Source organism: Sylvia atricapilla, chromosome 2 (genome assembly GCF_009819655.1).
Source record: "Sylvia atricapilla isolate bSylAtr1 chromosome 2, bSylAtr1.pri, whole genome shotgun sequence".
NCBI lineage: Eukaryota > Metazoa > Chordata > Aves > Passeriformes > Sylviidae > Sylvia > Sylvia atricapilla.
This window is the reverse complement of record NC_089141.1, coordinates 47,459,413-47,485,198: the sequence shown is the minus strand read 5'-3', so window position 1 is coordinate 47,485,198 and position 25,786 is coordinate 47,459,413. Positions and strand designations below refer to the sequence as shown.

The 25,786-nt window shown below is 36.9% G+C and overlaps 1 protein-coding gene across 3 annotated transcripts in view; it reads right to left on the bottom strand.

Moving 5' to 3' along the window:
* Positions 1-7,745: 7,745 nt before the first annotated feature.
* PDS5B (PDS5 cohesin associated factor B) overlaps positions 7,746-25,786 on the bottom strand; it is a 99,091-nt gene continuing 81,050 nt past the window's right edge. The window contains exons 26-35 of one of the 3 annotated variants that reach the window (XM_066313159.1): positions 22,087-22,201; positions 21,581-21,713; positions 20,690-20,809; positions 20,275-20,337; positions 17,867-18,012; positions 15,752-15,857; positions 13,230-13,672; positions 13,037-13,138; positions 10,017-10,158; positions 7,746-9,194 (exon numbers count right to left, since the gene is read on the bottom strand). In XM_066313159.1, coding sequence (XP_066169256.1) covers positions 9,159-9,194; positions 10,017-10,158; positions 13,037-13,138; positions 13,230-13,672; positions 15,752-15,857; positions 17,867-18,012; positions 20,275-20,337; positions 20,690-20,809; positions 21,581-21,713; positions 22,087-22,201 — 1,406 coding nt within the window. In that variant the 3' untranslated portion in view covers positions 7,746-9,158. The remainder of the gene's footprint in view (positions 9,195-10,016; positions 10,159-13,036; positions 13,139-13,229; positions 13,673-15,751; positions 15,858-17,866; positions 18,013-20,274; positions 20,338-20,689; positions 20,810-21,580; positions 21,714-22,086; positions 22,202-25,786) is intronic. The other 2 variants (XM_066313160.1, XM_066313161.1) reach the window with 2 other exon arrangements.

The window sequence follows — 25,786 nt, the reverse complement described above, 5'->3', positions numbered from 1 at the left end:
ACACAAAGGAGCAGTAAAAAAAGTGCACAGGAACATGGCAGAAACATCAAAAGAAACAGGAAAGTATAAAAGATACAAAAATCCCAAATAGGTAACAGGGTATGTGCCGATTATTTTATTTTTTAGCACATGACGCTTTCCTTCTGAGGAGTTTTCCATGGCTACTGCCAATGTTTTATTGAACTCAGATGCTGCTTGTTATGTAGAGCAATAGTAAACTCCTCTCCCATGAGGATTTCTCCCTAGTTTGGTAGCTCTCCTCTTCCTAGTCACTATTTCCATAGCAGTCTACACTGTATGAAGAAAAGTAAGAACCACGGCTCAAATAAGAAAAACAATATACTATGCTTGAGTCTTGAAACCTGTTTTCAAACCTTTTTCAGCACATTGAAAATGTAAATGTGTAAGAGGAAAAATAATGAGGCACAACTCAACAGGCACTAGAATTCTTACAAATAAACATTGCCACAGCTGTGCACAGAAGCCAAGACCATGGAACACCTGGGTTTTTCAGCACATGCTCCCAATATGACCTCTCTTACAAACGTACACATGACAAAACTGTTGCATTTCAGTTTCTGCTCTGTAGAAAATTAAAATATCAGATGTTTCAGAAGGCTAAGAGCAGAAATGGCAGAAAGAAAGCAAATACACACATCTGTTACTTTAATAACAAGGGTTCCTACATGGTTGTATTTCTCCCTGGCACACAAGACAGGAGAGTTCCCCTTGCCATACACAAAGCTGCCACATTCTGGATTTTCACTCCTCTCATACTCAGCATTTCAGCACCTCTCAGCTGCAGGAATGTATCAGCAGCAGATACCAAATGACAGAAAACCCAAGTAAAATGCTTGTGTCTCTCAAAGCTCACCCACTGTCCATACACTAACTAATGCTCTCTTCAAGTGAGTTAGTCTGAACTCCCATGAAAATGTTACACCACTTTTAGTGCAGTTGGTAGTTTAGCAGTAGCTGGCTACTGCCAAGCACAGGAGGTTCTCAAAAAACCCACCACACTGTGTCACATCAGTGGGCCAGATGACTCCTGTGAGCTCTCATGATCAAATTTGTGTGGTGAAATCCAGATGTGCAAGAGCATGGATGAAGCTGCATGCAGGTGTACAGGGGATAATCAGAATACAGCAGATCTTCAGTGTTCCAGAAGTCACCTGAGACCTAGCAGAAGCCACTCTGACCACTCACCTCCTAGAAGTGTTTCCCAGAAGGCCTGGGCACAGACTACTATCCTGTTGTACAGTCACTGGCTAGAAACAGCAGAACACCTGGACAGAATGCCTGCAGGGGAACTGAACAGCTTAAGATGTCCAAAGGTCTGAATTCATGTGGTAAAAAATACACCAAAACAACAAAATATCAAAATGCCTTTTGATATCAAGACCATGACAGACAAATTACACATAAAAGCAAAAGGCTCATAAGAAAAAGATTTAAAGTAATTTCCAGGCAGAGATATAACTCCAACTCCTTTTGAAATTAACACAACAGAGGAATGGAAAAATGTGGCTGAAAGACTACAGAAAATGATGTGAGCTTTAGTATCTCCCTATGTCTAGCAGAGGTAATGGCTATCAGGAACATCACACTTCATTAACAGAAACATGGAATGCAGATATTAAAACAGGGGATCCACTGTGAAAAGCCCTCCAGCTGTCTCAGTCATTCACCCCAGAAATTTTAACTGAGGAACACTTGGGGAATTTTTTGCCTTTGTAAAAAAATGGGACAACCCAGCTACTTAGACAACTAGTCAGAAGTCTTCCTCAGTCTTGAATTTAAATAGGAAGGTTGGTCCTAAGCAGAAATGGCTATGGCACTAAGGACTTCTTTTTCTTCCATAAACAGTAAACAACACAAAATCAAACAATGTTCCAAATTCAGTATCAAGCAGCACAGACACTAGGATGACAAAGTCACAAGTTTTGAACACATTAATGAATTAAGTATGGATTTAAAGTGTTCTTTTGTTATATCACGTATTTTATCTGAAGTAACTATGACAGCACTAAATGACAGCAATTCTGTGTCATGGCACTCTCTCGCTTCCATATTTTGTTTAAATGCAAAAGTTGAAAACAGGCAATGGACGCTGATCAGATATTAAGTAAGTTACAGAAAGGTAAACAATAAAAGTAACAGAACAGCTTCAGATGAAAACAAAATTAATTTTTAAAGATTAAATACTATCCCATGAAGAATCAGTGTAACATCTCATAGTCCACTATCACACATTTGTCAGGATAGCACCCAAGTACATAATCATTAAATGCTGCTGAAGTGATACATATTTCCTGAATAACGTTTTGTTCTTTCCATGACTACAGAAAATGGTTTGGCAAAACTTGATCTTCCTTACTGCAATAGTCTTCATTTTCTTTCACATTCCTACCAAAGACTTGCTTCTTCCCTAATACCAGGAGTAAGAATGAATGGAAACTTCTGCCTAAATATCTCTGTACTATTGCTCCTTTTGACTTACAAAACTAAGTGTATTTGGGAACACATACGTATGATTCAGGGCAGTCCTTACTTGCCATTTCACTGGAAAACACAGGCCAGATTTTGCAAGACACCTTTCTAATTTTGGAGAAGTACTATTACCTACAACCTTGGAAAGAGCTTGGTTCACTAGATGTTGGGAAAATGAGATATCAAAATGCAGCAACAGTTCAACTACTACTTCTCTTGTGAATTACCAAACCTGTCCACACCTTTTTCAATACATCCTGCAGTCCAAGGACTGCTTTTGCTTTACAGCTCAATGCCTGTGAAACAAGCAGCACAACAGCTGCATTTAGGAACACAAATTATCTTGTGTTGGAAAGAAACCATAAGTATCATCAGGTCCAACTCCCTGCTCCTCACAGGACTACATAAAAATAAACTTAATGACCAAGAGTATCATCCAGACACTCCTGAACTCTGTCAGGCTTGTTGCTGTGTCTGCTTCTCTGAGGAAGCCATTCAGTGACTAAGCACCCTCTCAGCAAACAGGCCATGTTGCAAACATAGATTTAGAAACCTGGCTGGGCTGGAGCCCACTGAAAGGAATGAAAAGCTGCAGTGAATGGGCATAGGACTCACACTGTCCTGCAGAACAGGACATCCGTATGTGAAGGCAGGGGAGAATCATCCCAGGCTGCTAAGAAAGTATACTGATATTAGTAAGGAAGACCAGATAATCAGAGTTTCACAAAATGCTGCTAAGAAAAGAGGTCACATTGAAAGATTTAATGAGAGGCACTGTAGGAAACATCATTCCAATGCTTAAATGCTGCTATCTGCAATGTGGACCTGTGCAGGCTGCTGCTATTAGGCAGCTTTTAAAGCTCTTGTTTCCCAATGGCTTACGCCTTAACCGCTTTTGCCTCAATTTTAGTTTAGCACAGGTAAAAGAACACTGCTCTGCTTCCTACCTGTGGAGATCAGAATCCTCTTTTGCCAAACTATTCCAAATTCCTTACTAATGACATTTGCCCTCAGCAGTAGGCATCGCCTTCTTTCCACAAACATTCTGGCATTAGTCTCAATTCTGCTTGTTCTTACACATTTTCCTCCAAATCAGAGAAAGGAACATATCCTCAGTTCTCCTCTCTTTAATAATATAATCATCACCAGCTTAAGTTTTCCTCATCTCAGCTTTCATCTTGAGTAGAACATTCCTATCATAAGTCCTCTCATATAAAGAAACTGCCTTCCTATCTCATTTATCTGCCGATTACCTACTCTTAACTGATCTCTCTCCAGCTTCTTTCAAACCAATAACCTATTTCTAATACCCCACTTTGCACCCAACCACACACTTGAACCCACTGCTGTTTTTTCATCACCTAAACCAAAGAGATTATAGCAGAAGATAATTAAACCATTGATTATTCACCTTTTGAAAAGGTCATTGAAGGGTAAGAGTAAATGCCTTTGGGGAAAACACAAAGGCAGTTTCTACTGCCTTTCAGAGTCTTGCAGGTCAAAGACTCCAGAAAAATGGTGATGCATATCACACTCATGTAATGTGTTACTGCATCTATAGGTATTGCCATAAAAATACCCAACAAAAGCCAACTCCTCAAAATTCGTTTGCTTAAAACGAACACATTATTATTTTAATAAATAAGGATTAAACCCTCTTCTCTTCAAAATATCTTTAGTTTACAAGAATTTAATTTTGCTGACTAGAAATATACTACAAGGAACAAAGGAACCTGCAAGTTTCAAGTATATCTACCAAAAAAGCCAGCTGTTTCAAACCAGATTATTTCAAGATGCTGTGATCAAGAAGAAAGCTGTTTTACATTATCAGCTTGTCTTCCCAACATAGTAAAGAAAAAGCTTTTTAGGATAAGATTGTTTCATTCTAACACAATCTTCTATACTGTAACAGCAAATGAAGTTACCACTATTGATATTGCCACTAAGTCCTCACATTCTCTTACACTGCATGTGCAATTGTCTTCTACCTACCAAAAAATAATGAAAAACAACAATACTGACACAATATTACAGAAAATATTATCTGAAGCCATCAGCTCGCTGAATCTGTTCAGAACCACTAACAAATTTGTGACCTAAAATTTCTTTTTTAATAACAATATTACCTCCAAGTAAGCAGGGACAGTATTCAGTACCACTGCTTTGATTTGCAAAATACTGCATTCCTTCGTGCCTATATATATGTGAGGTAGGATACAAGCATGGGAAACACAGCTGGCCAAATCAAACACTTTATCCATCCTTCAAATAATCCCTATCTTAAAGGAATTCCAACATACTACATGATTACCGAAATACTTATTTGCAGGGGTAGAAATCTGTATTTAGAGTCGTTCTTCCTTCTTGCATTGATATGATGCTACTGTTTCAAAAAGAATATACAATATACATCTTCATTACAGAAATGAAAGTGCTACTAAAAGCTACATCATGACTGTACTGAGGCACTGAAAAAAATGCAAGCATGAAACCTTTTCATTGCTGTACACACTGTACAACATGATGTTTATCCTGCCCACACAAATACAACGGCACTTGGGGATCACTGTGAAGAGACTGGATATTTGAGACAGAATTTGAAGAACATCAAAGCAAATCGGGTGGAGGATTTTTTTAATGTATTTCTACACCAGTTGCCAACATTCAGCTTCTTTCTTTTCCATGATCACCAAAATAGCAGAAGCTGTACTGTATGCAATGAAGAGAGCATCCTAAGGATGTGGGGGCAAACTTCCTGATGTGTCAGTAGGTTTGTTGTCTGTGGAATAGAAATCACTTCAGTCAGTGTTAGGATAATGCACCTAAATTAGTAAACATCTTTTGAACAGGCAACATCCAACAAGGATGCAAAGACTGAAATGGCAACCTGTGAGCACAACAGGAAAAAAGAATGCATTCAGATTCCTCTTCTCCTCCTGATGGACGACTGGTCTTGGTCAAGTGAATTTTATCATTCTGGTCATTACAGAACCAGCAAAGCAGGATGGCCATCCAGAACTCATCTTAGTCATGTGCATTTGTAGATATGAGGCCTTGATCAAACACAGTGGCATCCCTGAATGTGTCTCTTTAAAAGAAAGTATTTATAAAATATGTGCTGTACCTACTTGGATGAGATGGAGATGTATCCATCTCTACACTATATATATTTAAACACAGGGAAGTTTGTAAAATTATTCCATCCACAAACTCAGAATTTTCCTTATCACTGGTGTCCTGCTTTAAGATCCTCGTGTCCTCTGCGTGCACAACCGTGAGAATATTCAAACCGCGTTCTTGGGTTTGTACTTGTATTTGCACAGCATGACTGCATTTAAGAATTAACCCCACAGAGTGACAGGGTAAGCATGAATGATAAATAAACTTGCAGGATTCAAAAGCTACTGTGTGCATTCACAAAAGCAGACTTGGATAATCTGTCAAAACCTAAACATGCAAGTAAAAGCAGCAAGAAAACTGCACACACCCCTCTCATGTTTGGTGGTGCCTTTTCTAGAGTATCAGATGACAAATGCTATGCCAGAATAATGTATTTAAGATTCAAGACTTAAGTTTTTTGCAAGTTACTCACAAACTGAGCATATTCATTTTTGGTGAAAATGTCTTTAATATTAGTATCTTCTTGTAAACTAGTATTTTTGTTCACAGAGGTCCAAATGGCAAAACAGCAAGTGTCAAAATATTTGAAAAAGGGTTCAGTTTTGCTAGAAAATAAAGTCAATTGGCAAAGTCAAGTATAGTTAATACAGGAATCTAATTATCTGAGGTGGAACAGGTATAGTCACATTAGAACTCTCAAAGACTTTCATGTTTCCTTCCTATTAGTGGGTTAGCTAGCCCTAAATATTCATTAACTCAGTCTGTGACAGGTAAAAAACCACCATGCTTCTGGAATCAGTGAATTATTTTTAAACCCTAGTATAAAGATTACAATCCCTGTTTGGATTTTGCACATGAACTACAGATCACTGAAAGTTTCCTGTTGCACTGCAGCAAAAAAAGGAAGTGTAACAAAAGCTTTATTTGCTGCAAAATACAGCAAGATACTTTGGTAATCTCACAAAAATGTCATACTGGAACTTATTACAGTGAGTTCAATTTGATCTTTTAATGTAATACAGTACATTTTTATAAACTTAACATTATCATTGCAGAAGAGCATGCTAACTGAATGTTAGCAATTTATCTTTTATACATAATTATAATCTACTGTAGCTACTGTATGCAGATCTCAATGTTAGTACATAAAATATTCATTTTCTTTATATGAGATGAGAATGAACTTCGAAGAGGTTTGAATATAAGAATGACATATTTGCTGTGCCTACTTCTCAAGAAATAATGATTTACACATTATTACCCAAGAAATCAACATTTAAATTGCAAAACTATAGTTTAAATTTACAATAAACATTATGATCAGTAATGGTGCATCAATATTCCATGAAGTTTAACCTAACCATGTTTATGCACATAAAGCCTCAAGAGTCTGCAGCAGTTTCAGTATTAATTTTTCATATTTTTGTATAAAATTGACTTAAAGGTACATCTTCCATAAATGTTTTCAGTGCAATTCTGTCAAAGAGGAAAATACAAAGCTAGCTTTCAATTGTTTTATACCATAAAAAACCCTCAACTTACATTTGCACTGCTGAAGCGTAGGTAAGCAGGTTCTGTTGTGCCAACTATTTCAGAGTCAATTGATACCAACCATAACTGCCTTTCTAGTCATCATTTCCCCCGTATCTACAGGTATAAATGTTGAAAAGCTGAATACTGGAAGAGGGGGAAAGTTAAGATGAGGCAGAGTAATCTAATTGTTTATAATACTTTATCCTAGTAGTACCAAAAAAATTAATAATGAAAAAATTCTAAGGGTTGCTTGCTTTATTAGTGATTTTACAGGTTGGAAATCAGAAAAACTGTGGTTTAGTATTATCCTTTCCCATAATCTTTACAGGCAACCTTGTGACAGTAACTTATGTATTGATGGATCATGTAAAAATCCTCCATTATTCAATGAAATAAAATTTTCTTAGGTTAGAAATCGATTTTTCATGTGTTGTAGGGAGCCAGAGGGAGAACAGCACCTGAAATTATGATGTGTGCTTGGCTAAGCAGAGTATAGTAACTTACATATTTTGGTTCAAAGACAGTTTGTAAACTGTTAAACTGCATACAGGATACTGCTTTATGTATTTTGCTTCTTTTGTGTTGTGGTTTGTTTTTTTTTTTTTTTTCAGATTATAACTAAAAAAAACCCCAAACAAACAAAAAAACCAAGAAACCCAACACAAACCATCCTCTCTCTATTGTAGCACAAAATAAAAATGGAGCTTCATTCAAATCTTGAATACCTTGACTGTAATAACTGACAGCTGGTTATTCAACAAAAACTTAGCTCTTCATACCAAAAAAATTTGGCTCAAAAAACAAAAACAAAACAGAAAGGTACAATAAACTCTCAATAAAAGGATCTCTCATGAGGCAACCTACCATATACTACTGCTAGATACGAGTTTCAAAAAAAACATTACATCCCATTTTCAGCACATTTTTCATAAACATGCAACTTCACTATAAAATACAAAACACTTGGCTCTCAAGAACAGCTTTATAAAGACACACTGCATCAATAAAATTTCTCTTTGTGATTAACTTTACATTGTAATAAGAACTGTATTTTCACTAATGTTTATATATCAGATTTCATATTATAATGTAGTAATAATTTGCTCTTTGTGAACATCATGTTCAGAAGGAAATATCTATACACATTAACATACTAGACTATTAGAAACTCAGTTACAGAATTTTATTGATACAGTAGATTAATAAAAACTGATAGGGGAAGATAAAATGGGTAGGGTATTCAGTACATTATTTAATAACACACTTTTAAAATTAAAATATTTTAAATCCTTTTTGAATTTTCAATGCCACTACAAGTCCAGAAAAGTCTGGCATCAATACTGAGGTGTAAAACAAAACTTCTTTCCAAATTTGCATCTCTTGTATTATTCTATCCAATATTGTTCAACTGTAAAAGAAAATAATTCAGCACCTCTGATGATAGGTAGGTGCCTGAAGGTAAACACTAGGGTATATTTATGAAGGAAACAGACTTTTTTTCTTCCTCTTCTTCTCCTTGACAAATAGTGGCAAAAGAATGTGGCACTATTTGTTCAACTGACTTGTTTTTCACAGTTAAATGTCAACAAGAGTACAAATACGAACACTGACAGATATTGCTTGAGATCAATTTTCAACAAACTGTTCTTTTTTTTAAATCAATCGATCCAATAAACAGTGGGGTACTGTCAGTTTAAAGCCGCAGATAAAAGCTATACAAGCACTTTATAAGTCAGAAACATTAAAAAAAGAACTATTTACAGTTTTCTTCTTTAGTTCATATGTCTACAAAGCCAGCGCACATTACACTTCACAAAAATCCACAGTTAATGATATCAACATGTGTGTGGCTAAAGCTTGTGACCTAGGGACTGCAAATGCAGGGGCAGTAAAATAGGTTTTGTCTTTTCTTCAGCAACCCCATTTGTGCACTAACAGCTTCATTCAGTCTCAAGCTTTAAATTAAAAGCATTCTTCAAAGCTTTCACCTGGAAGGCTGGTAACTACATGCTCACTCATCGTCTTTCCCTTTTGGAAGTTCTGCGACGGACCTATTTAGAGAAAAGATATTTTAAATGTTTTTACAGAAAAGTTTCAAAAACTTCAAGAAAAAAATACCTTTTATAATGGAAAAAAATGCTCAGGTGCACTCAATAGTGTTTGAGTATCCATAAACAGTGGCATTCATTCCTCATTTTGTCACAAGGACAAGTCTCAGTCAATGACCCAGACCTAACTATATTTGATGTCACCAAGCCTGCATCCTTCATGGAATTCACAACAAGGCAGTTTCCTTTCTCAGAGTTTTCATACATTCAGATGCTCCAACCATCAAGTGTATCCAAAAGTGCGAAAGCATTCTCAGTTTTAGTATGACTACTAACATTGCCAATGTATTTGAATGAAATAAATATAGAAGTGAACTCATTTTAACATATACAGGTAAGAGGAAGAGATCAGTTTAGGATTCTGTTCCAAGACTCCATGCTTATTTTCCAGTATTATTGATTTTGTGTATCTGTCTATTCACTATTATAATCTAGATGAGAAGAATGGGCAGGAGTTACCTGGAAAATAATTCCTGTTAGATGCTACACAATTCTGGCATACTAGAAAGGCTACATAGGACAGAAACTCCAAGATACCTGACAAAAAGTGGTGTTTTCTAAGAAATGCAGCTTCTCTAGGAAACTACAGGGCAGCCCCACTACAGAATAGTGGCAGCTGACAACCACCCCATTCATTTTAAAGGAAGAAGTTTATGTTCTAAAACCGAGGAGAAGTCATTCTAAGAACAGAGGTCATTCTCTGATCATCAATACACAGAGCACACCACAAAGACTCACAAAGAAAAGCTTAGGCATTTCTCTTACATTGATTGTGGAAACTTCCTCTTCTTCCATTACTTCTTCCTGGGCAATGTCATCACTGACAGGTGAACCACTCTGAAACACATCCATCTCTTCACTGGATTCGTTCTCTTTACTGGCTGCTTGTTTGGAACGTCCCGCACGGCTACAATGAGAAGAAAAATAAAGATCACCTTCACAGCACATGTACATCTGCAATACGTATAAGCTGTATGAGCAAACATTCCAGTTCACAAAAACAGCAGCCTTACCATTTCATGTTATATAATGCTGCTGTCTTTTACACCTGTCTAGTTCATCCATGCACAAAACTGAAGTGTAACTAGGACGCTGGACAACACCATTTGAAAACAAAATTGTTCTATCACAGAGGGCCATGAGCACAAAGTTGAACAATTTTGCCTCTTCAGTGCCACAATACAGGTCAAAATAGGTTGACACAACACTAACCAGTGAACAGGAAAAGCCAAACAGCCAGAGACTGAATACTGTTTGTTGATTTTCTCTCCATTCAATTCCATGAACAGATGTACTCTACTTTTCCACGACCCTTTACGCAACAAATTTGAATAACTGCATCTATGATTTTTCATACCTAGAAGAACCCATATTGCTACTCATGAAATTAACTCTATAATGAACCTAAAAGCAAATCTTCCCAAGCTATCTTAGGGATAACCAGTATAACAATACCTTAATCATGATAATCAAGAACAATCAGTCAACAATATCTTAAACTGTCTGTGTTGGTTATGGGATTTGTGTCACAAGCAAAAAGCACCCATTTGCTTAAAATGAGAATTAGCCAATAGCCCTTGCCTTTAAAAAAAAAGCCAACTACAGATGTATCCACAGCTGCAGCCACTTTACAGTAGCACAATTCAGAATTAAATCACTGAATCATCCCATTTACTGCAGGTGCGGTCTTGTGCACCCAAAGCTGGTGATGTTTTGGTCGAAATGAAACTGGAAACTCAGTTCTGGGCACACAACAGACAGACTTCAATCGCCATTGGGGGCACAGAGCCAAAACAATCGTACTCTGATGCCATCACATCATGAAAGTGGTAGGAATTTTCAATCCTGAGAGCCACTAAAATTCAGACAAAATAAAATTTCTCAACTGCATAGCAATTACAGTATTTCCAAACCAACCACCATGCCATCCCTTAAGACAAATTAGCCCAACTCAAGACTTCCAAGACTGACAGAAGCAACGGAATTGAAAAGGAAGCTGAAGAATTATTCACAAGCTAGGGTCTTCCTTTCACATACCACAAAAATAAGCCTGCTCATATGTGCTAACTGGTAACCCAATTTGCTATCAGAAATAGGTTATACACTACAACCCACAGGATACATTATCACCTCATAGGCAAAATCCCAAATTCTTATGCCAAATCCATTTCCAAGGAGCCCAGAAAGCTTTAAGCATTTGGTATAAATATATTTATCTTGCAGCACCACAATGCTGGCTCAGCCTATCAACTTCCTTCAGTTAAAACACAGTAGATGAGAGAGAAAGGCTTGATTACAATGCACTTTGAAGACTGAGAAATCGCTACTGCCTCACCTTTTTCCTGCAGATTTGGAAAAAAAATAGTCAAAATGTGGGTGGTTTGACAAAACAAACAAACACAACCCACTTGTTTTTGTTTTTAAATGAAGTCTAACCCAACAACTTTGAACCCTGAAACAACTTACATGGGCTCCTCCTGACAGGAACAACATATATACAAATGAACAAGAGCTACGCTCTTTACTGATTGTGTGTAGTGATATAGTTAACTGCTAGCTTAAAAAGAGTCAAGAAACATGACAACTTCACTGAGAGAAGTTATTTAAATATATAGTAAAGGGCATCTTCGACAAACACCACATAGCACATCACCCAACAATAACTTGTTGGTTTGTCTTCCCTGCATGGCAGCAGCAGTTTCCAGCTCTTGTTCTACTGCACATGTAGCAGTGACTTCTGGAGTAACCAACCAGTGTTGGGTCCTGTGTTTCTGGTTACAAAGTAAAGAAGAAGCAGAGGTCTGACCTGAGGCAGGGAAATGGAAAGGTCAGGATGTTGTGTGTTCAGAACGCCAGATCACGTGATCCGGAGTGAGCTCAGAATTTGAAATGAGAACACGCTTGTTCAGGCAAGGTTCTCCTGCGGGGAAGATCCCCGGTATAAGGCAAGTCAGTACACTACACTGCCAGAGCAAGAGCAATGTGATGCTAACTGAGCCCAGAAGCCAGAAAGACAGCAGATATACAACCGTGTCGGACACTAGATGTCCCCAACTAGTGCCCCAAGGAATTTATATCAGGTTCTGGAAAACTAAATATTCTTCTTGAGCTGCAGTTTGATACAAGTGGGCAAATAACCCCTTCTTTATGTCTGCTTACATATATTATCTCTACATGTACAGAAAAGGTACAGATACCTGTATTTTCCTTACAGCAGGCACAAGAAAAGGAAGCTAGCCAATGACAGAGTTTACCTTCATTTGGGAACTTAAAGCACCTCGGAATTTTCAGAAGCTACGATCCTTCACTGATCACAACGTACTTTATCCACATGAAAATAATTCAAGTGGATAGAAGGAAGGCCACAAATTAGAAAGTGAATATTAATTTAAGGAGAATCTGCATAAACTTAATTCTCCACAATTATGTTTCACCACAGTAACAATTTGATTCTTCCTTGCTATCTGAAACAAACAGGACCATTTTCCTCTCCTTTAAGTCCTAATAAAGCCCTGTCTTCAAGGCCTCAGTATGCTTTATTCACTTTTCTCCTAGAAAAGCAACTACGTACATGTTACCTGAGCACATTAAAATTACTTACAGCCTCCTGCTCTGTTGTGAGATGCCCTAGGAGAAGCAGCTAAGGAAAACATTTTAGAAATAAAAATAGCAATTTATTTTCTTAACTGTCAACTACAGCATTCTAAAATATTTTCAGTAAAGGTTTGCTTGGGGGCACAGAGGTATTATTTAATTTTCACTAAACATAGATTTAGAACACTTACACTTTTTTTTGCTGTGCTGGTGGTGTTTGTGATGACCTTCCTCGTCTTTTCTGTGGCGTAGACTGTGCTGATTCAACTGTACTAGTTTCAGATGGTTCTGCTCTGTTTTGAGGAAGACCCAAATTGCAAAGCATGAACTTATAACTAATGTCCAAAGATAAAAAATACACAGCTTACAAGAAGATGGACTTACCTCTGCTGTGTTCTTTTTGATGTCCTATTTTGCCTGCCTTTTGGTTTTTGTTCAATGTTTTCCGTTTGCCTTTCCTCCTCCTCCTCCTCTTCTTCCACTGCAGCTGCTGGTGGTGGTTTTTTTTTGCTCCTTTTTGATGACTTTGCCACTGGTTCTTCCTTTGGTGTTGCCCCATTATTTGTTCTGGTAGGGCGTCCTCTTCTCCCTTTCTTTGGTGGACTGTTCTGTTCATCCTCACTTTCTATCACATCTTCTTTTAGCCTTTTTTCCTCTTGCCATTGTGTTTCATCAGCTTCTGATACAACTGCAGGTCTCTTCCTTCCCCGTTGACTACCTCTAAGCTTCTGCTCTTGACCCAGTTTATTCAGGTCATCTATGCTTAGCTTCTCTTCTGAATCTGTGATAGCACCTTTCTTCCTTCCTCTAGGCTTCTCCATCTCTGACTGAAGAGGCAAGATTGCACCATTAAATTAAAAAATTAAACTGCCATAATTAACAGTCCCATGTAGAAGCTTCCTCCAACAAAACTGAGTCTTCAAATTACACAATTACACAGGTTGTTTACCACAGCCATTTCAAAAACACTTACAAAAATATATTACAATACCAGACAAGGGGGAAAGATTATTTGAAAGGTGGGTAGTTAAAACCCTAAAGTGTGTAAGGCCTTCCTCATTTGTATCCTCTGCTGTGTCCAACACAGAACACCCATAAATGCATTTCTATTAACAGGAAAATATAAAGACAAAGAAGATGGGAATTGCCAACTTGTGGCTTCAGCTTTCTTATATGACCCTGCCATATTGGAAGGTTGCAATAAGGTCTTTCCGGAGTCTTCTCCGCTGCAAGCTGAACAATCCCACTCTCCCAGCCTTTCCTCTTAGCAGAGGTGTTCAGCCCTCTGATCATTCTCATGGCCTCTCTCCGGATCTGCTCTAACAGCTCCATGTCTGTCTTCTAATGGGGACCTAGAGCTGGACACAGCACTCAGATGAGCGTCCCAAGAGAGCAGAGGAGACACCAAGAATCCCTTCCCTGGCCACTCCCCTTTTGAACAGCCCAGGACACGGTTGGCTTTCTGGGCTGCGAGCATATGTGGCAGGCTCATGTCCCATTTCTCACATACAAGTGACCCCAGGCCTTGTCTGCAGGGTTGCTCTCAATCCTTTCATCCCTCAGCCTGGATGGATACTGAGGATTGCCTGGAGCCAGGTGCAGGACCTTGCACTTGGAGCTCTTGAACCTCCTGATGTTCCTCTGGGCCCAGTCCTCAAGCCTGTCAAGGTTCCTCTGGATGGCAGCCCTTCCCTCTAACATATCAACAAAATCCTGCTTCTCAGTTAATGCTTGCTGTAGTCTGCTCCCCATCTCCAAGAAACCAAAAATGAGTTCTGAATCCATGACCTTGAGCAACTCACTTACAGATTGGAAGTAGAATGATGCTCTCAAAAGTACTCAAGACACTGACCTGTATTTGCTTTATCACTGAGCTTTCTCAGTAGTTATCAGTTCAAGCTAATGCTTCTGAACATGAATTGCATGCCAGGAGCTCTCTGGACTCTAAGGCTTTAAGGTTTATAGAAGTGTTGTTTGCTTTGGTGGGTTTTTTTTTTTTTTTTTTATTTTTTGGACAAGAGATTCCAGATTTTTCTTATTTAGTTATAAACTGGCCTGCTTTTCCCACAGTGTAAGACAGTTATTTATACTCCAAGACAAGCAAAAAAGTTCAGGAATTTTTACTAATGAGTAGCTTATGTCACAAGCAACCTAGAAAAATGCACCAGAATGACATAATGAGAGAAAAGAGAAACATCAGAGACAGTAAAAAGAAATAAAGCAGCAGTGATGTCAGATACAGGACATCTTTAATGCAGCCCAGAAAATCCAATTCTAGCAAATGTGATCTTATTACCTTCTCATGCATATCCCAAAAGTACTACAAAATGTACAGACTGTGAACTGCTATTAAAGCACAAACAAGTGAAACTTATTAGTGGTGTGGGAAATTCTTATTATTTTATTTGACCTGCTTTTAGAATTACAATACAATTATATTTTCTTTGGTGGTTTATTTTTCTCTATTCTGATACAGGTATAAATACTGCTTAAGATAATATTTAGCCTGCTTACAACTTCTTTTATATATTAAAGCACTACATCTGAGTGAGAGTCCAAATAATGTTTTACATCCTCAATAGGAACCTTTCTTATTACTGGACTACACATATACATAAATCCATTGGTAAGAATTAGTAAGGAAACTACCAAAGCCTCAGTAACCTCAGGGACATGATTTCATGGTAGACCTCACTCTTCTGAGTTAATGTCTGGACTTGATGACCTTTAGAGGTCTTTTGCAACCTATATAGCTCTATGAGAAACAGAACCTTTTTTAAAATTGTATTTTCATATCCAAATCTAAACACATTGTCCAGTAGTTTAAAATACCATCTCAGTTTCACATTTCATCATATTTTTTTTAATTATCTCAAAAATCATCGCATTAATTTTTAACAGCTCACCCTTACAAGATCAGAGTCGTCCCTTTTGTCAGTTTTCTTTCCTGGTAAAGGTGAAGCCAGTGTGAATTCTTCATTTTCACTGTGGTCCATTTCAGTACTGTCAAGTCTAGAATGAAAAAATATTTATTTCCGTCATTATTATAATATGTTGGGCAATCATTAAAAAATACTAAGGACAACAATCTTCAAAAAAATCTAGTAATAAACTAATAACGATTTGGCAGAAGGAACCTCTCACTGTGGGTTCTATAGACACCAAGTGTAACAAGCCACATCATCTAAGTCTCAAGACAAACGTTTGGATTATAAACTACGTTCAATCGTTCAATTTTCTTTTTTCACTGGGAAAGATAAGCAGCCTTTTAAAACAGAAGAGTGTGAGTTACAAGAGATCTGTGTTTGCATTCAATTGCCTACATGTTCCTATAGCGATCAAAGATCTCCAAAGACCAGCCAAAGCAGGCACACCTTCCTATGCTCAGGTTTAGGCAATAAAACAGCAATTCAAATTTCCCTCTGCTTTTTGTTGCTTTTTGCAGAAGCAATTTCATTTTTATTTTGTTTCTACAAACGTAAATGTGGACAACAATGCTTCATGCATAGGTAAAACACTGAGAACCACAAATAAAAGGTAATGCCCAAATGCCAATACACAAGTCATTTCATTCCATCTGCAGAAGCAACATTTTAAAATACCAGAGCACATTTTTGAATGAAAAGAAATATAGTATGTGTCAAAATGAAAAGTGGTATTCAAACACACAAACTCAACTCCCTGGCCTGGGCACTGCATCTCGAGTCAAAGAGGTTCTCACTTCTACAGGTGTACAATCTGTATTAACTGGGATGTAATGGGAAGCTTAGGTTTTATACATCGTATCAAAAGATGTGAATCTGCCTGTACACATTCAGACAGACTGAACTGGAAATACTGTGCATCCTGAATCATTCCTGTCTCTTCTCTTTGTCTTTGGTATCTCTACCCAAAACACTAATCCCTTTAACTTAAGTGATCTAGAGAGATCATGAAGATGACCGAACACGTTAGGCTGTGAGTACAGCATTTTTTCAAATTTGATCTCAGATTTCTTTTGCCGGATACAGAGAAGAATCTGGAGTCCACCTGTCATTAGTCAGTAATACAGTGCAGCATGTGAACCTGCAAGACTAGTAAGAAATAAGCCTTTCTGCTGACTTTCTAGTGGAGAAATATTTCTTGTAAAACACTGCACTACATTTAAAATTAATATTATATATTTAATAGTGACTGAAGTACCAAATAAGAAGTTTTAAATTCAAACATAACATTTCCTAATGAATATTTCCTTTCACACTGAAAGAATGTGAAACAGTAGAAAGAATACAAATAGTGGAGACTATAAAATCTCTCATTGTCAGTGAAAAAAAAAAAAACCAAAACAAATGACAGTGTGACTTTTAGTTAAAAAACAAATGAACGTAAGATACAGTAACTGATGAATAACCTACAAAACTGACACAAAATAAGCTATACTTTTAAAGATAGATAAGTAGAAGTTGACTTATGTAGCATTACGGTACACTTACCTCTTCATCACAAAACTAGTCTAAAAATCAAAAAAATATTTGTCCGCTAAGTCCAGCAAAGTACAGGAGTCAAGGAGAAAGTTCTCCCTGAGTGGGATGTTTGTAGCATTACAGCCAGGTTCCCAGGGACTGCAGCTGTGTGCATACACACACACACAGGTACATTTATATTGGGGGGGTGTGTGTGTGTGTGTGTGTGTGTGTGTGTGTGCGTGATATATCTATCTACCTATAATCCCAAAAGACCCCAACTCTGCCCTCAAAAAAATTACAACATATGAGGCTTTCCTTTCTTCTGTCAGCCAATTCTGGATGTAATTTGATTCTGGGGTTTTGTTTGTTTGTTTTGAGTTTTTTTTCTTTTTTTAAAGAAAATTTATTTATGGAGTTAGTGAAATTCATGGTTTCAATTATACCAATGTGGTACTGTAATTCTATTTCAGTGTAAGATAAAAGAATTCTGTGTTTTACTTAGAAAACATTATAGAAGTATTCTAAGTTTCCATTACAAATATTTGAAATATCTAAGATCCTTTGTTGTCTACCAACCTCCCTTTGATCCTTCCTGGAGAGCTTGGATTTGAACTGCTGCTGGCATTGCTTACAGTTTCCATTCGTGAAGATTTGGATTGAGACTGCTTGCCTGCTGACGAAAGAGGCTTATTAACTGCTCCAAGAACATTGGCTGCTTTGGGCTGAAACCAAAAATATATTTCCTTTATTTTAAGCTACACGTTCAGATATTGTTAACATGTACTATGCTTAAAATATTCACAGATTTCACTTTCTGCAATCATTATGTTAATTTTAACACAAAGTGATAAACATTTTCATATGAAGGCTACAACAGGCACCAGAAGGAAGCTGAGGGAGCTGCAATCAAATAACTAGCTGCCACCAAAGCTGGTATTCTTCTCTCTAGCCTTAGATTCTGTCCTCTTTTCATTGGTAGTGCTGTGTGCTCACCGAGCCGTGCAGTCAGGCACTGTGTCACTTTGTGTGCCATTTGCTTTCTGCTGATTTATCTACCTGAACCAGCTCCCCCACCTGCATCAGATAAGCACCTGGCCCAGCAAAGCAGAAATAGCAGCAGGACAGTCCTTTCAGCAAAGGAGACATTAAACTGGCAACCACATTGGTTTCAACTGGGAATAAATGAGAATCCGAAAAGCCAAATACTGTGGAGAAGATTCTGATACTTCTTGCACAGATTTAAAAATGTTAGGCTTTTAATAAGTGTCACAATTTCCAGACACTGGTGAGCTTCAGGTTATTAATTTAACTGGATTATCTTTAAGACCTGCTGAACGCCTCCAGCTCATACTAACTTCTGAGAGAGTTGAAAGTGTTCAATTACTCCTAAAGAGAATGCCAAACATCCATGTACAAAAATGTTGAACTGAAGACCATTGCCTGCATTTCTCATTATCCATCTCCTTCAATATTAGATTATAGCTATGTCTGCAGTTTGTGACAGCTACAAAAAATCCAACATGCATATCATATCTGCCTGGGGTGTTTCTTTCTCAGAGCTACAGACCATGGAATATGGTTCTGCTTATACTTTTATAGCCAGAGGGAATTTTATACTTACAAAGATTCATTCTGCACTGAGCACAAAAAAAAATAGCATATGCTTTCCAAAAATAAACCTTGGAGAACTAAATCCAGCTTAACAATTTACATCTATTTGTTTAGAACTGAATGTTAATCAGTGTATGCTGAAAGAGCTCAAAAGCAAAGAGATTTTCAAATTCACACTGAGCTGGACTTCCTGCTAAGGAGGGACCAAGAGGGCACAAACAGCTCCTCCCTTGCACAGAATCCGCACTCTAAGACTTCCTGCCCTCAGTGTTCCAGCTTTACATCCAATCCACTAACATCCATCCAAGCCAGTCTTCCACTTGCAAAAATAAGACTCCCCAGACCAACTTTCATTTCCTGTTCCTCTTGTGATAATGAAGAAAGGGAAAATTCTGGTGGTCAAATACACCTCTCCTGTTTGTTACAAAGTTTCAAAACAACACAAGAAGAGCTAGAGTACCACCCAGCACTAGAAATTTAAAATAATATAAAAATTAACTTAGGATTCAAAAGAATTTTAATGATGATCTATTCCAATACATAAATGTTAACTTTTAATTTCTCAAAGAGCTTGTGTACCTTCCTTATTAAGTTACTACCTGACAGCTAATGCTTCCTTAGTAAAGTTAAAGGTAATGAAGCTGCTGCAATTTCTTTCTTTCACAAGGTAACAAATTAATGTTCTTTGTCATCTAGAACAGGATGCATTAATCCAGATGAAAATTATGTTATGTCACTTCCTTTACCAGATTTTGATTTTATCCTAAAGAGCACCTGGGTTTAGTTCTAGTGAGAAAGAACATCGCCATTCAATAGAATGCATATCCTAAAAGAATAAATTAACAACACTGTAGAACAGTCAGTTGTTTTGTAAGGTACCGTAAAATGGTATTCAGCTTTGCCAAATACTGTTATTTGATAAAAAGATTTGATACAAAGTTTAATTACTGAATTATTTTAAAAATCATTTCTGTTAGAGTTTTCCATAGCTGCCACTAAGTATGCAACATTGCAGTCTTCTGTACTCTAAAAAGGTTAATCATTCTGTAAACTTGACAAATATTATGCATTGTATTGGGGGTGTTTTCAGACTCTCTCATTTTAGAGACAACAGGCTTTGCCTGTTGTTGCCACCACCCAGCATAGACAGCAGCAGCTTTCCCTTTACCCATCTCTTTCTCTATACAACAGAACAGAAACAATCTGTTCTCTTAAATATAGTGTTTCATTAACTACATCCTAGTTTTCTTTAAAAAACAAAATGAAACACAACACCCCCCCACCCAAGAACAAACAAAACCATCACTCCAAAAACAAAGACAAACCAGAACCCAAACACAGCACCAAACCCCAACCCTCCAGAGCATATCTACCTTTCCAGGGGTGAAAAAAGACTTCATTTCCGGAGGAAGATAATTTTTGGTGTTACTGAAATTCTGTAAAAAAAAAAAAAAGAGGGTAGGGGCAATTACAACAATAATCAGTGAACAAGAGATAGATATAGATACATTCTGAAGATTGCACTGAAAGATTTCATTTACATCATTTATGCTTTTGAATTTTTAAATTTGAACAGTAATATGGGAGTAGAGAGGAAGAGAAATTTATGTGTGCACATATATATATATATATATAATATTTATGAAAATATATAAATACATTTTCAACTACAATATAAGAGTGAGAAGTGTGAAGTTACAAGAAATATTTAAGAAAAACAACCCTGAATTACAGCTAGCACATATTTAAACAGACTTATATCAAGAAAAATTAAATGCCAAAGTATACCTTGTCTGGTTGAGTAAAATATCTGGCTGGAAGTACAGGGTCTTTAGGGGATTCCAAGCTATATGTTGTACTCTTTGACATAATGATATTCATTGCTACATCACAGACTGTATATAGTTTCTGTAAATAATAAAATTTAAAAAACAAATAACACTTCAGAAGTTCATTGAAAATCCTGACAAACGACAGGGTATCTTTTGTGCACAGGACCACAAAAGCATATTTTGGACCACAAAACCACAAAAGGATACTGAAATACAGATGGTAAAAGCAAAAGCATTTTAAGTCCAACAGTTGAACACAGACGGTTTTCATGGTCTTTTCTACACTTAAGAGTAGTGCTTGCCATAGTTTCTAAGACAGAGTTAATCAAGTGAGCGCACACATCCCACCACCCACTACCCAAAACACATCTCTGTGGGAAAAGCAGGAAAGGGACAAATCTGGATATGATGTGATGCTAAAACCACAAAGAAAGGTTTGATATATCATTGCACAATCCTCAGCAGAGATTTCTAATGCATTTTTCTTCCTCTATTAAGTTTACTCTTGTACTCTAGAAATGAAATACTAAAAAGCACTTTAGTGGATTACTTAAACAGTAAATTTTACAGTTTATAAAAGTTAGTGTTTAGTCATCTTACTGAGACAGAAACAGAGGAACTGAAAACTATTACAACTCCCTTGCAAATGGGCAAGAATTACTGAAGCACAGGAAAATAATTGCCATCTAAACTACAATAAATATAATCATTGCAATACATAAAATATGATTTCATACATACAATTCTATTTAAAGACATTTTGAAGTTAGTGTATAAACAAAAAGCAACTCCTTTCCATTAGCGGGCCAGAATTAAATGCAATTTCCAATCAACAAGTATCACCTACTTCATTCATTTTTTGATCATCTGGTCCTTGAGCATCCTTAGTCTGTTTGATATTTTCTACCATTTTTCTGATAAATGCATGACTGTTGTTTTCATTTTTAGCCATTAAGATTTCCAGTATGAACCATAGGCACCTAAAGGAGAAATGCAGTATCCCACATGAATCAAAGTACAGAAGAAATTCCTTTCAAAAGCACATTGGAGAACACAATTTAGTTTAGCTTTCACTAGTATCATAAATTTGAACCAGTCTAACTGAGAAAACAGTTCTTTAGGAGAAATTAAATGAAAGTGAGCAGAAAGTGAAGGGCTCCTTTCTAAAATATCACAGAGCACTAAAAAACATATATCCTATTTCTCTCAATATTCTACCAGAATATCTACCAGAAGTAATTGGCATCATTATGCACACTGGACTGTGTAACAGGGTATTAATTGTGTAACCACAATTAATTCAAATTTCACTTAAAATAAAGTTAGAAATAACACTATTAAAAGTTGTCTTACTCTTTAATGTCCTTGAGTTGTTCAATGTCCTGGACTTTGACATAATCTGGATCATGGGCTAGAAGATGGATAGTATAAGGAACAACATACTCTGGTAGAAGTGACAACAGTTTCTCTGAAAAGCAGAAGAAAGATGCATCAAAAAACTACATACCAAGAAGTATGCTCTTCTACCAAAGAGGAGAAGGCAAATTTTGAGGTCAGCATGCATTTATACATAAACACACATGGGCCTATTATTTCTCTATGATGTTCCATTTCATGGCTGACGTGCACATTTGATGCGTGCAAGAATTAAGTATCTCTCACTCAGGGCTCCTTGTTTTCTAGCTACCTTGAGGTACAGCTACAGTCACCTCCTACTCCCAATCCTTTCCTCAGGTCAAAGCCTGTATTCTGAATGACTTCGAAAATTAGAAGTGAGGATGGATCAAAAAAACCCCATTGATCACAAATCCATGTTGACTGCAAGATGTGAGACCAGCACAACTGCAGCATAAGCTGCTACTATTCTTTGGACATTGCAGTGTACAGCCTTGCTGTCAAGAGGACAAACAAAGGCCTTCTGCAGGCATTTTGCAGTCAAATTGCCACATTATCTGTTTCAAGAGGAGTGGGAGGTCACATGAAAGCTGTAACAAAGTAGTAGTGCACTGAGTTTGAAAGGCTCAGTCCCACCTAAACAGAGCAGCACAACGCTACTGTGACGTTCAAAGCATTAAAAAAATTATCTAGCATTCTCTGAGACTTTTGGAATCCTAAACAGGACTGCAAGAAAGTCTTTTCTTTGTCATGACAGTGTGAAGGCTTATTTCCCTTGGGGATTCAAAAAGTGATGGTTGTTGCCAATGGCCCTCTCACACCTATGATCACAAAATACACTTCCCATAAGGTAACAAATTCCCTGACCCAACCAACACTATGCAGCGTGAACTCCAGCACCTCAGAGATCATCTCCCAAGGGGTAAGGACAACAGATGGACAAGCTGTACATCAAAAGGGAAAAAAAAAACAAAAACAAAACCCCACCAAAACATTTTTCAGCAAATACCCACACTGCTTTCTTTAGCCTGATCCCTGAGGGGAGCCAGAGTTACTAAACCTGTACCCTCTGCAACAGACAAGACGATGGTCAAAGGAAGGCATTCTGGTATTCCATGTATATTGTTATGGCACAAGCATCTGATCTTTAGTGCTTGTGGCAAATGCAATATCATAGTATTGACATGACTTGAATGTACATGTGAAGGGAAGAAGGAAATTTCAAAGCCAGCTTTTGAAAAGTCACATTTTGTGATAGTAAGTGCTTGACCAAGCCTGGAAAATCTTTCAGTAAACTCTTAACTATCCCATATTCAGTTATGAGTAAGTCCAAACATCTGTAAATCACTATATACATTAATAATACTTGAAAACTGTTTAAAAAAACATTAGAACACTGACAGTTTTACCTCCAGTATATGTATTCATATGAGATGTGCTTGACAAATATTGTGCACATCAAACCAAATACACCATTACTGTAGAATTTACAAAACAAGCAAAATAATTGTCATGCATATGTCAAGTCTTGATCTATCCATTTCTTAGAGATCTACATAAATAGGGGTAATGCACAGTCTACATAAAATATGTATAATATATAAAATCACCCAATGTCTTTCTATTTCAAGCCATATTTATGTAACTGAAATCCAGTGTGCTTTGCAAAGCAGTTTCTAGTGTTTCAATTGACACTGAACTATTAACTTTAAAAACATCCTTTACTTCTTTTCAAGCACTGTCCTGCATTTTAGCCAGCAGCTGTTCACATTACTAAACAAAAACATAAAGATGCAGCAGACATAATTACAACTTCAGAACACTAGCAAAACTGGCTTGCCTTAGACATGCCCCAGACAAACCAATCCACTATTATTTGTACTAATTAGCAACTTCAATAGAATGCTCATCATAATCTCATAAACTCAGTTTTTTAGTAACTTCTTGCCTTGGACAATTTCTCATATAACAGTAATTCCAGCTGGGTCTGGAAAATAAAATGAACTCATTCCAGACAAAACAGGAGAACAAATATCAATACGTATAATATTTAACTCCTGTCATGACAAAAAAAAACAAAAAAAAAAACAACCCAACACTAGGAAAAGAAAAGAAAATAAATTAGAATTTTTTATCTCTAATGAAAGAAGACACTACCTGAAAGGTAGGGTGGCTTTCCTACCAGCACATAAAACTACAATGTGCCAAAACCTTTCACAAGAGTCCTTTATGAGCTTTTAGGTAAAAGTTGTTTAAAAAAAATTTATCTTTACTCTTGTCATTTTTCTGCTTACTGACTTTTAAGTAAAAGCCCATCATGAGAACATAAAAAATCCTATGCAAGGCATGTTTCTACCCAGATGAAACTAGTAACAGATACACAATCAAAATAGGTCCCTTTGTGAGTGGCTTCCACTCTGAATAGCATTTAGAGAATTTAAGAGGACTGAAAATAATTCCTGCCAGCCTAGAAAAGGCCAGTGTGCAAGAAAGAGGTATTTTACTGTCTGGTATCAGTCCTTAGAAAGTTTTCCTCAGGCAAGAGGAAATTTACCCTATTTTCAACAAAAGCTGAAATGCCTCCAAAATATCCAACATATATCCTCCTCACCTATTTTAAGTTTTTGAGACAAAATGTATCACAAAAATCACACATTTATAGATTCAGACAAATAGCTGGAACAATCAGAGATGCAGATTTCCAAGGAGGTACTACCATCATCACCACCCTGAGGTACTGCATGGTTAGCAGGGAGAGTGGCAGAGGGAGACACACATTTAAATATTGTGTTATTTCCAGAACTGAGCTTCGACTGAACTGCTGCAATATGGATGTTTTATGATACAAACAGTTCAAGACATTTTATTTGCTGAAAGCTCAGACTGGTAAATCTGAATGGTGTGAAGATTTAATCCTAAAAGATTGCAATCCTAAAAAAATCCTGCAATCTATATTTAATTCAGACTCCCCATGCATTATAGCATAGATCAAATCAAAGGCATCATGCAATTATTTCAGCAAGAAAAGAATTTGTCAGGTCCAGTTTGAGGTCCTACTAGATAAAGAAAATCACACACACCTAGCTTCCTCTTAATTTCTTCCACAGATTTTTGATAGCAACTTTGCAGCATCTCTTTTAAACATATGAGAATTCTTATACTTTCCATCTACAGAACTAAAAAGAGTTTTCAACTTTCAAGAGGAATAGTCTTAAAATGACTTAGAGGTGTTTGTTCAATTTATTTTTTCTTTTTTACATGTTAATGAGTGGGAGAAAAGTACCACTTTTTTCTTTAACTCTAATTAATGATACACAAAAGGATTTGTCTGTAGACTTATTCTCTGATCAGTCTAAGGGGACTGAAAGACTGACACAGGTAATATAAAGTGATTCATAAACACAGAAGGAAGTCTGTTATCTGACAGCATCTCTGTGATCAGATTCATGAAATAGGTTTGGTTTAGGCTAAAAGGATGAAAAAATCCCCTTCATTTCACAAAGGTCAAACCATCAGTAACCTTTCAAAGAAATAAAACTTTCAAAACCTCTTATTCAAAAATGCTACAGCTCTTCATAAAGGTTTACTTTTTCCTGTGACATGGACCAGCATTGTAATATTTTAAGTGCGTAGCTTTAAGTAAAAAGGACTGCTTTAA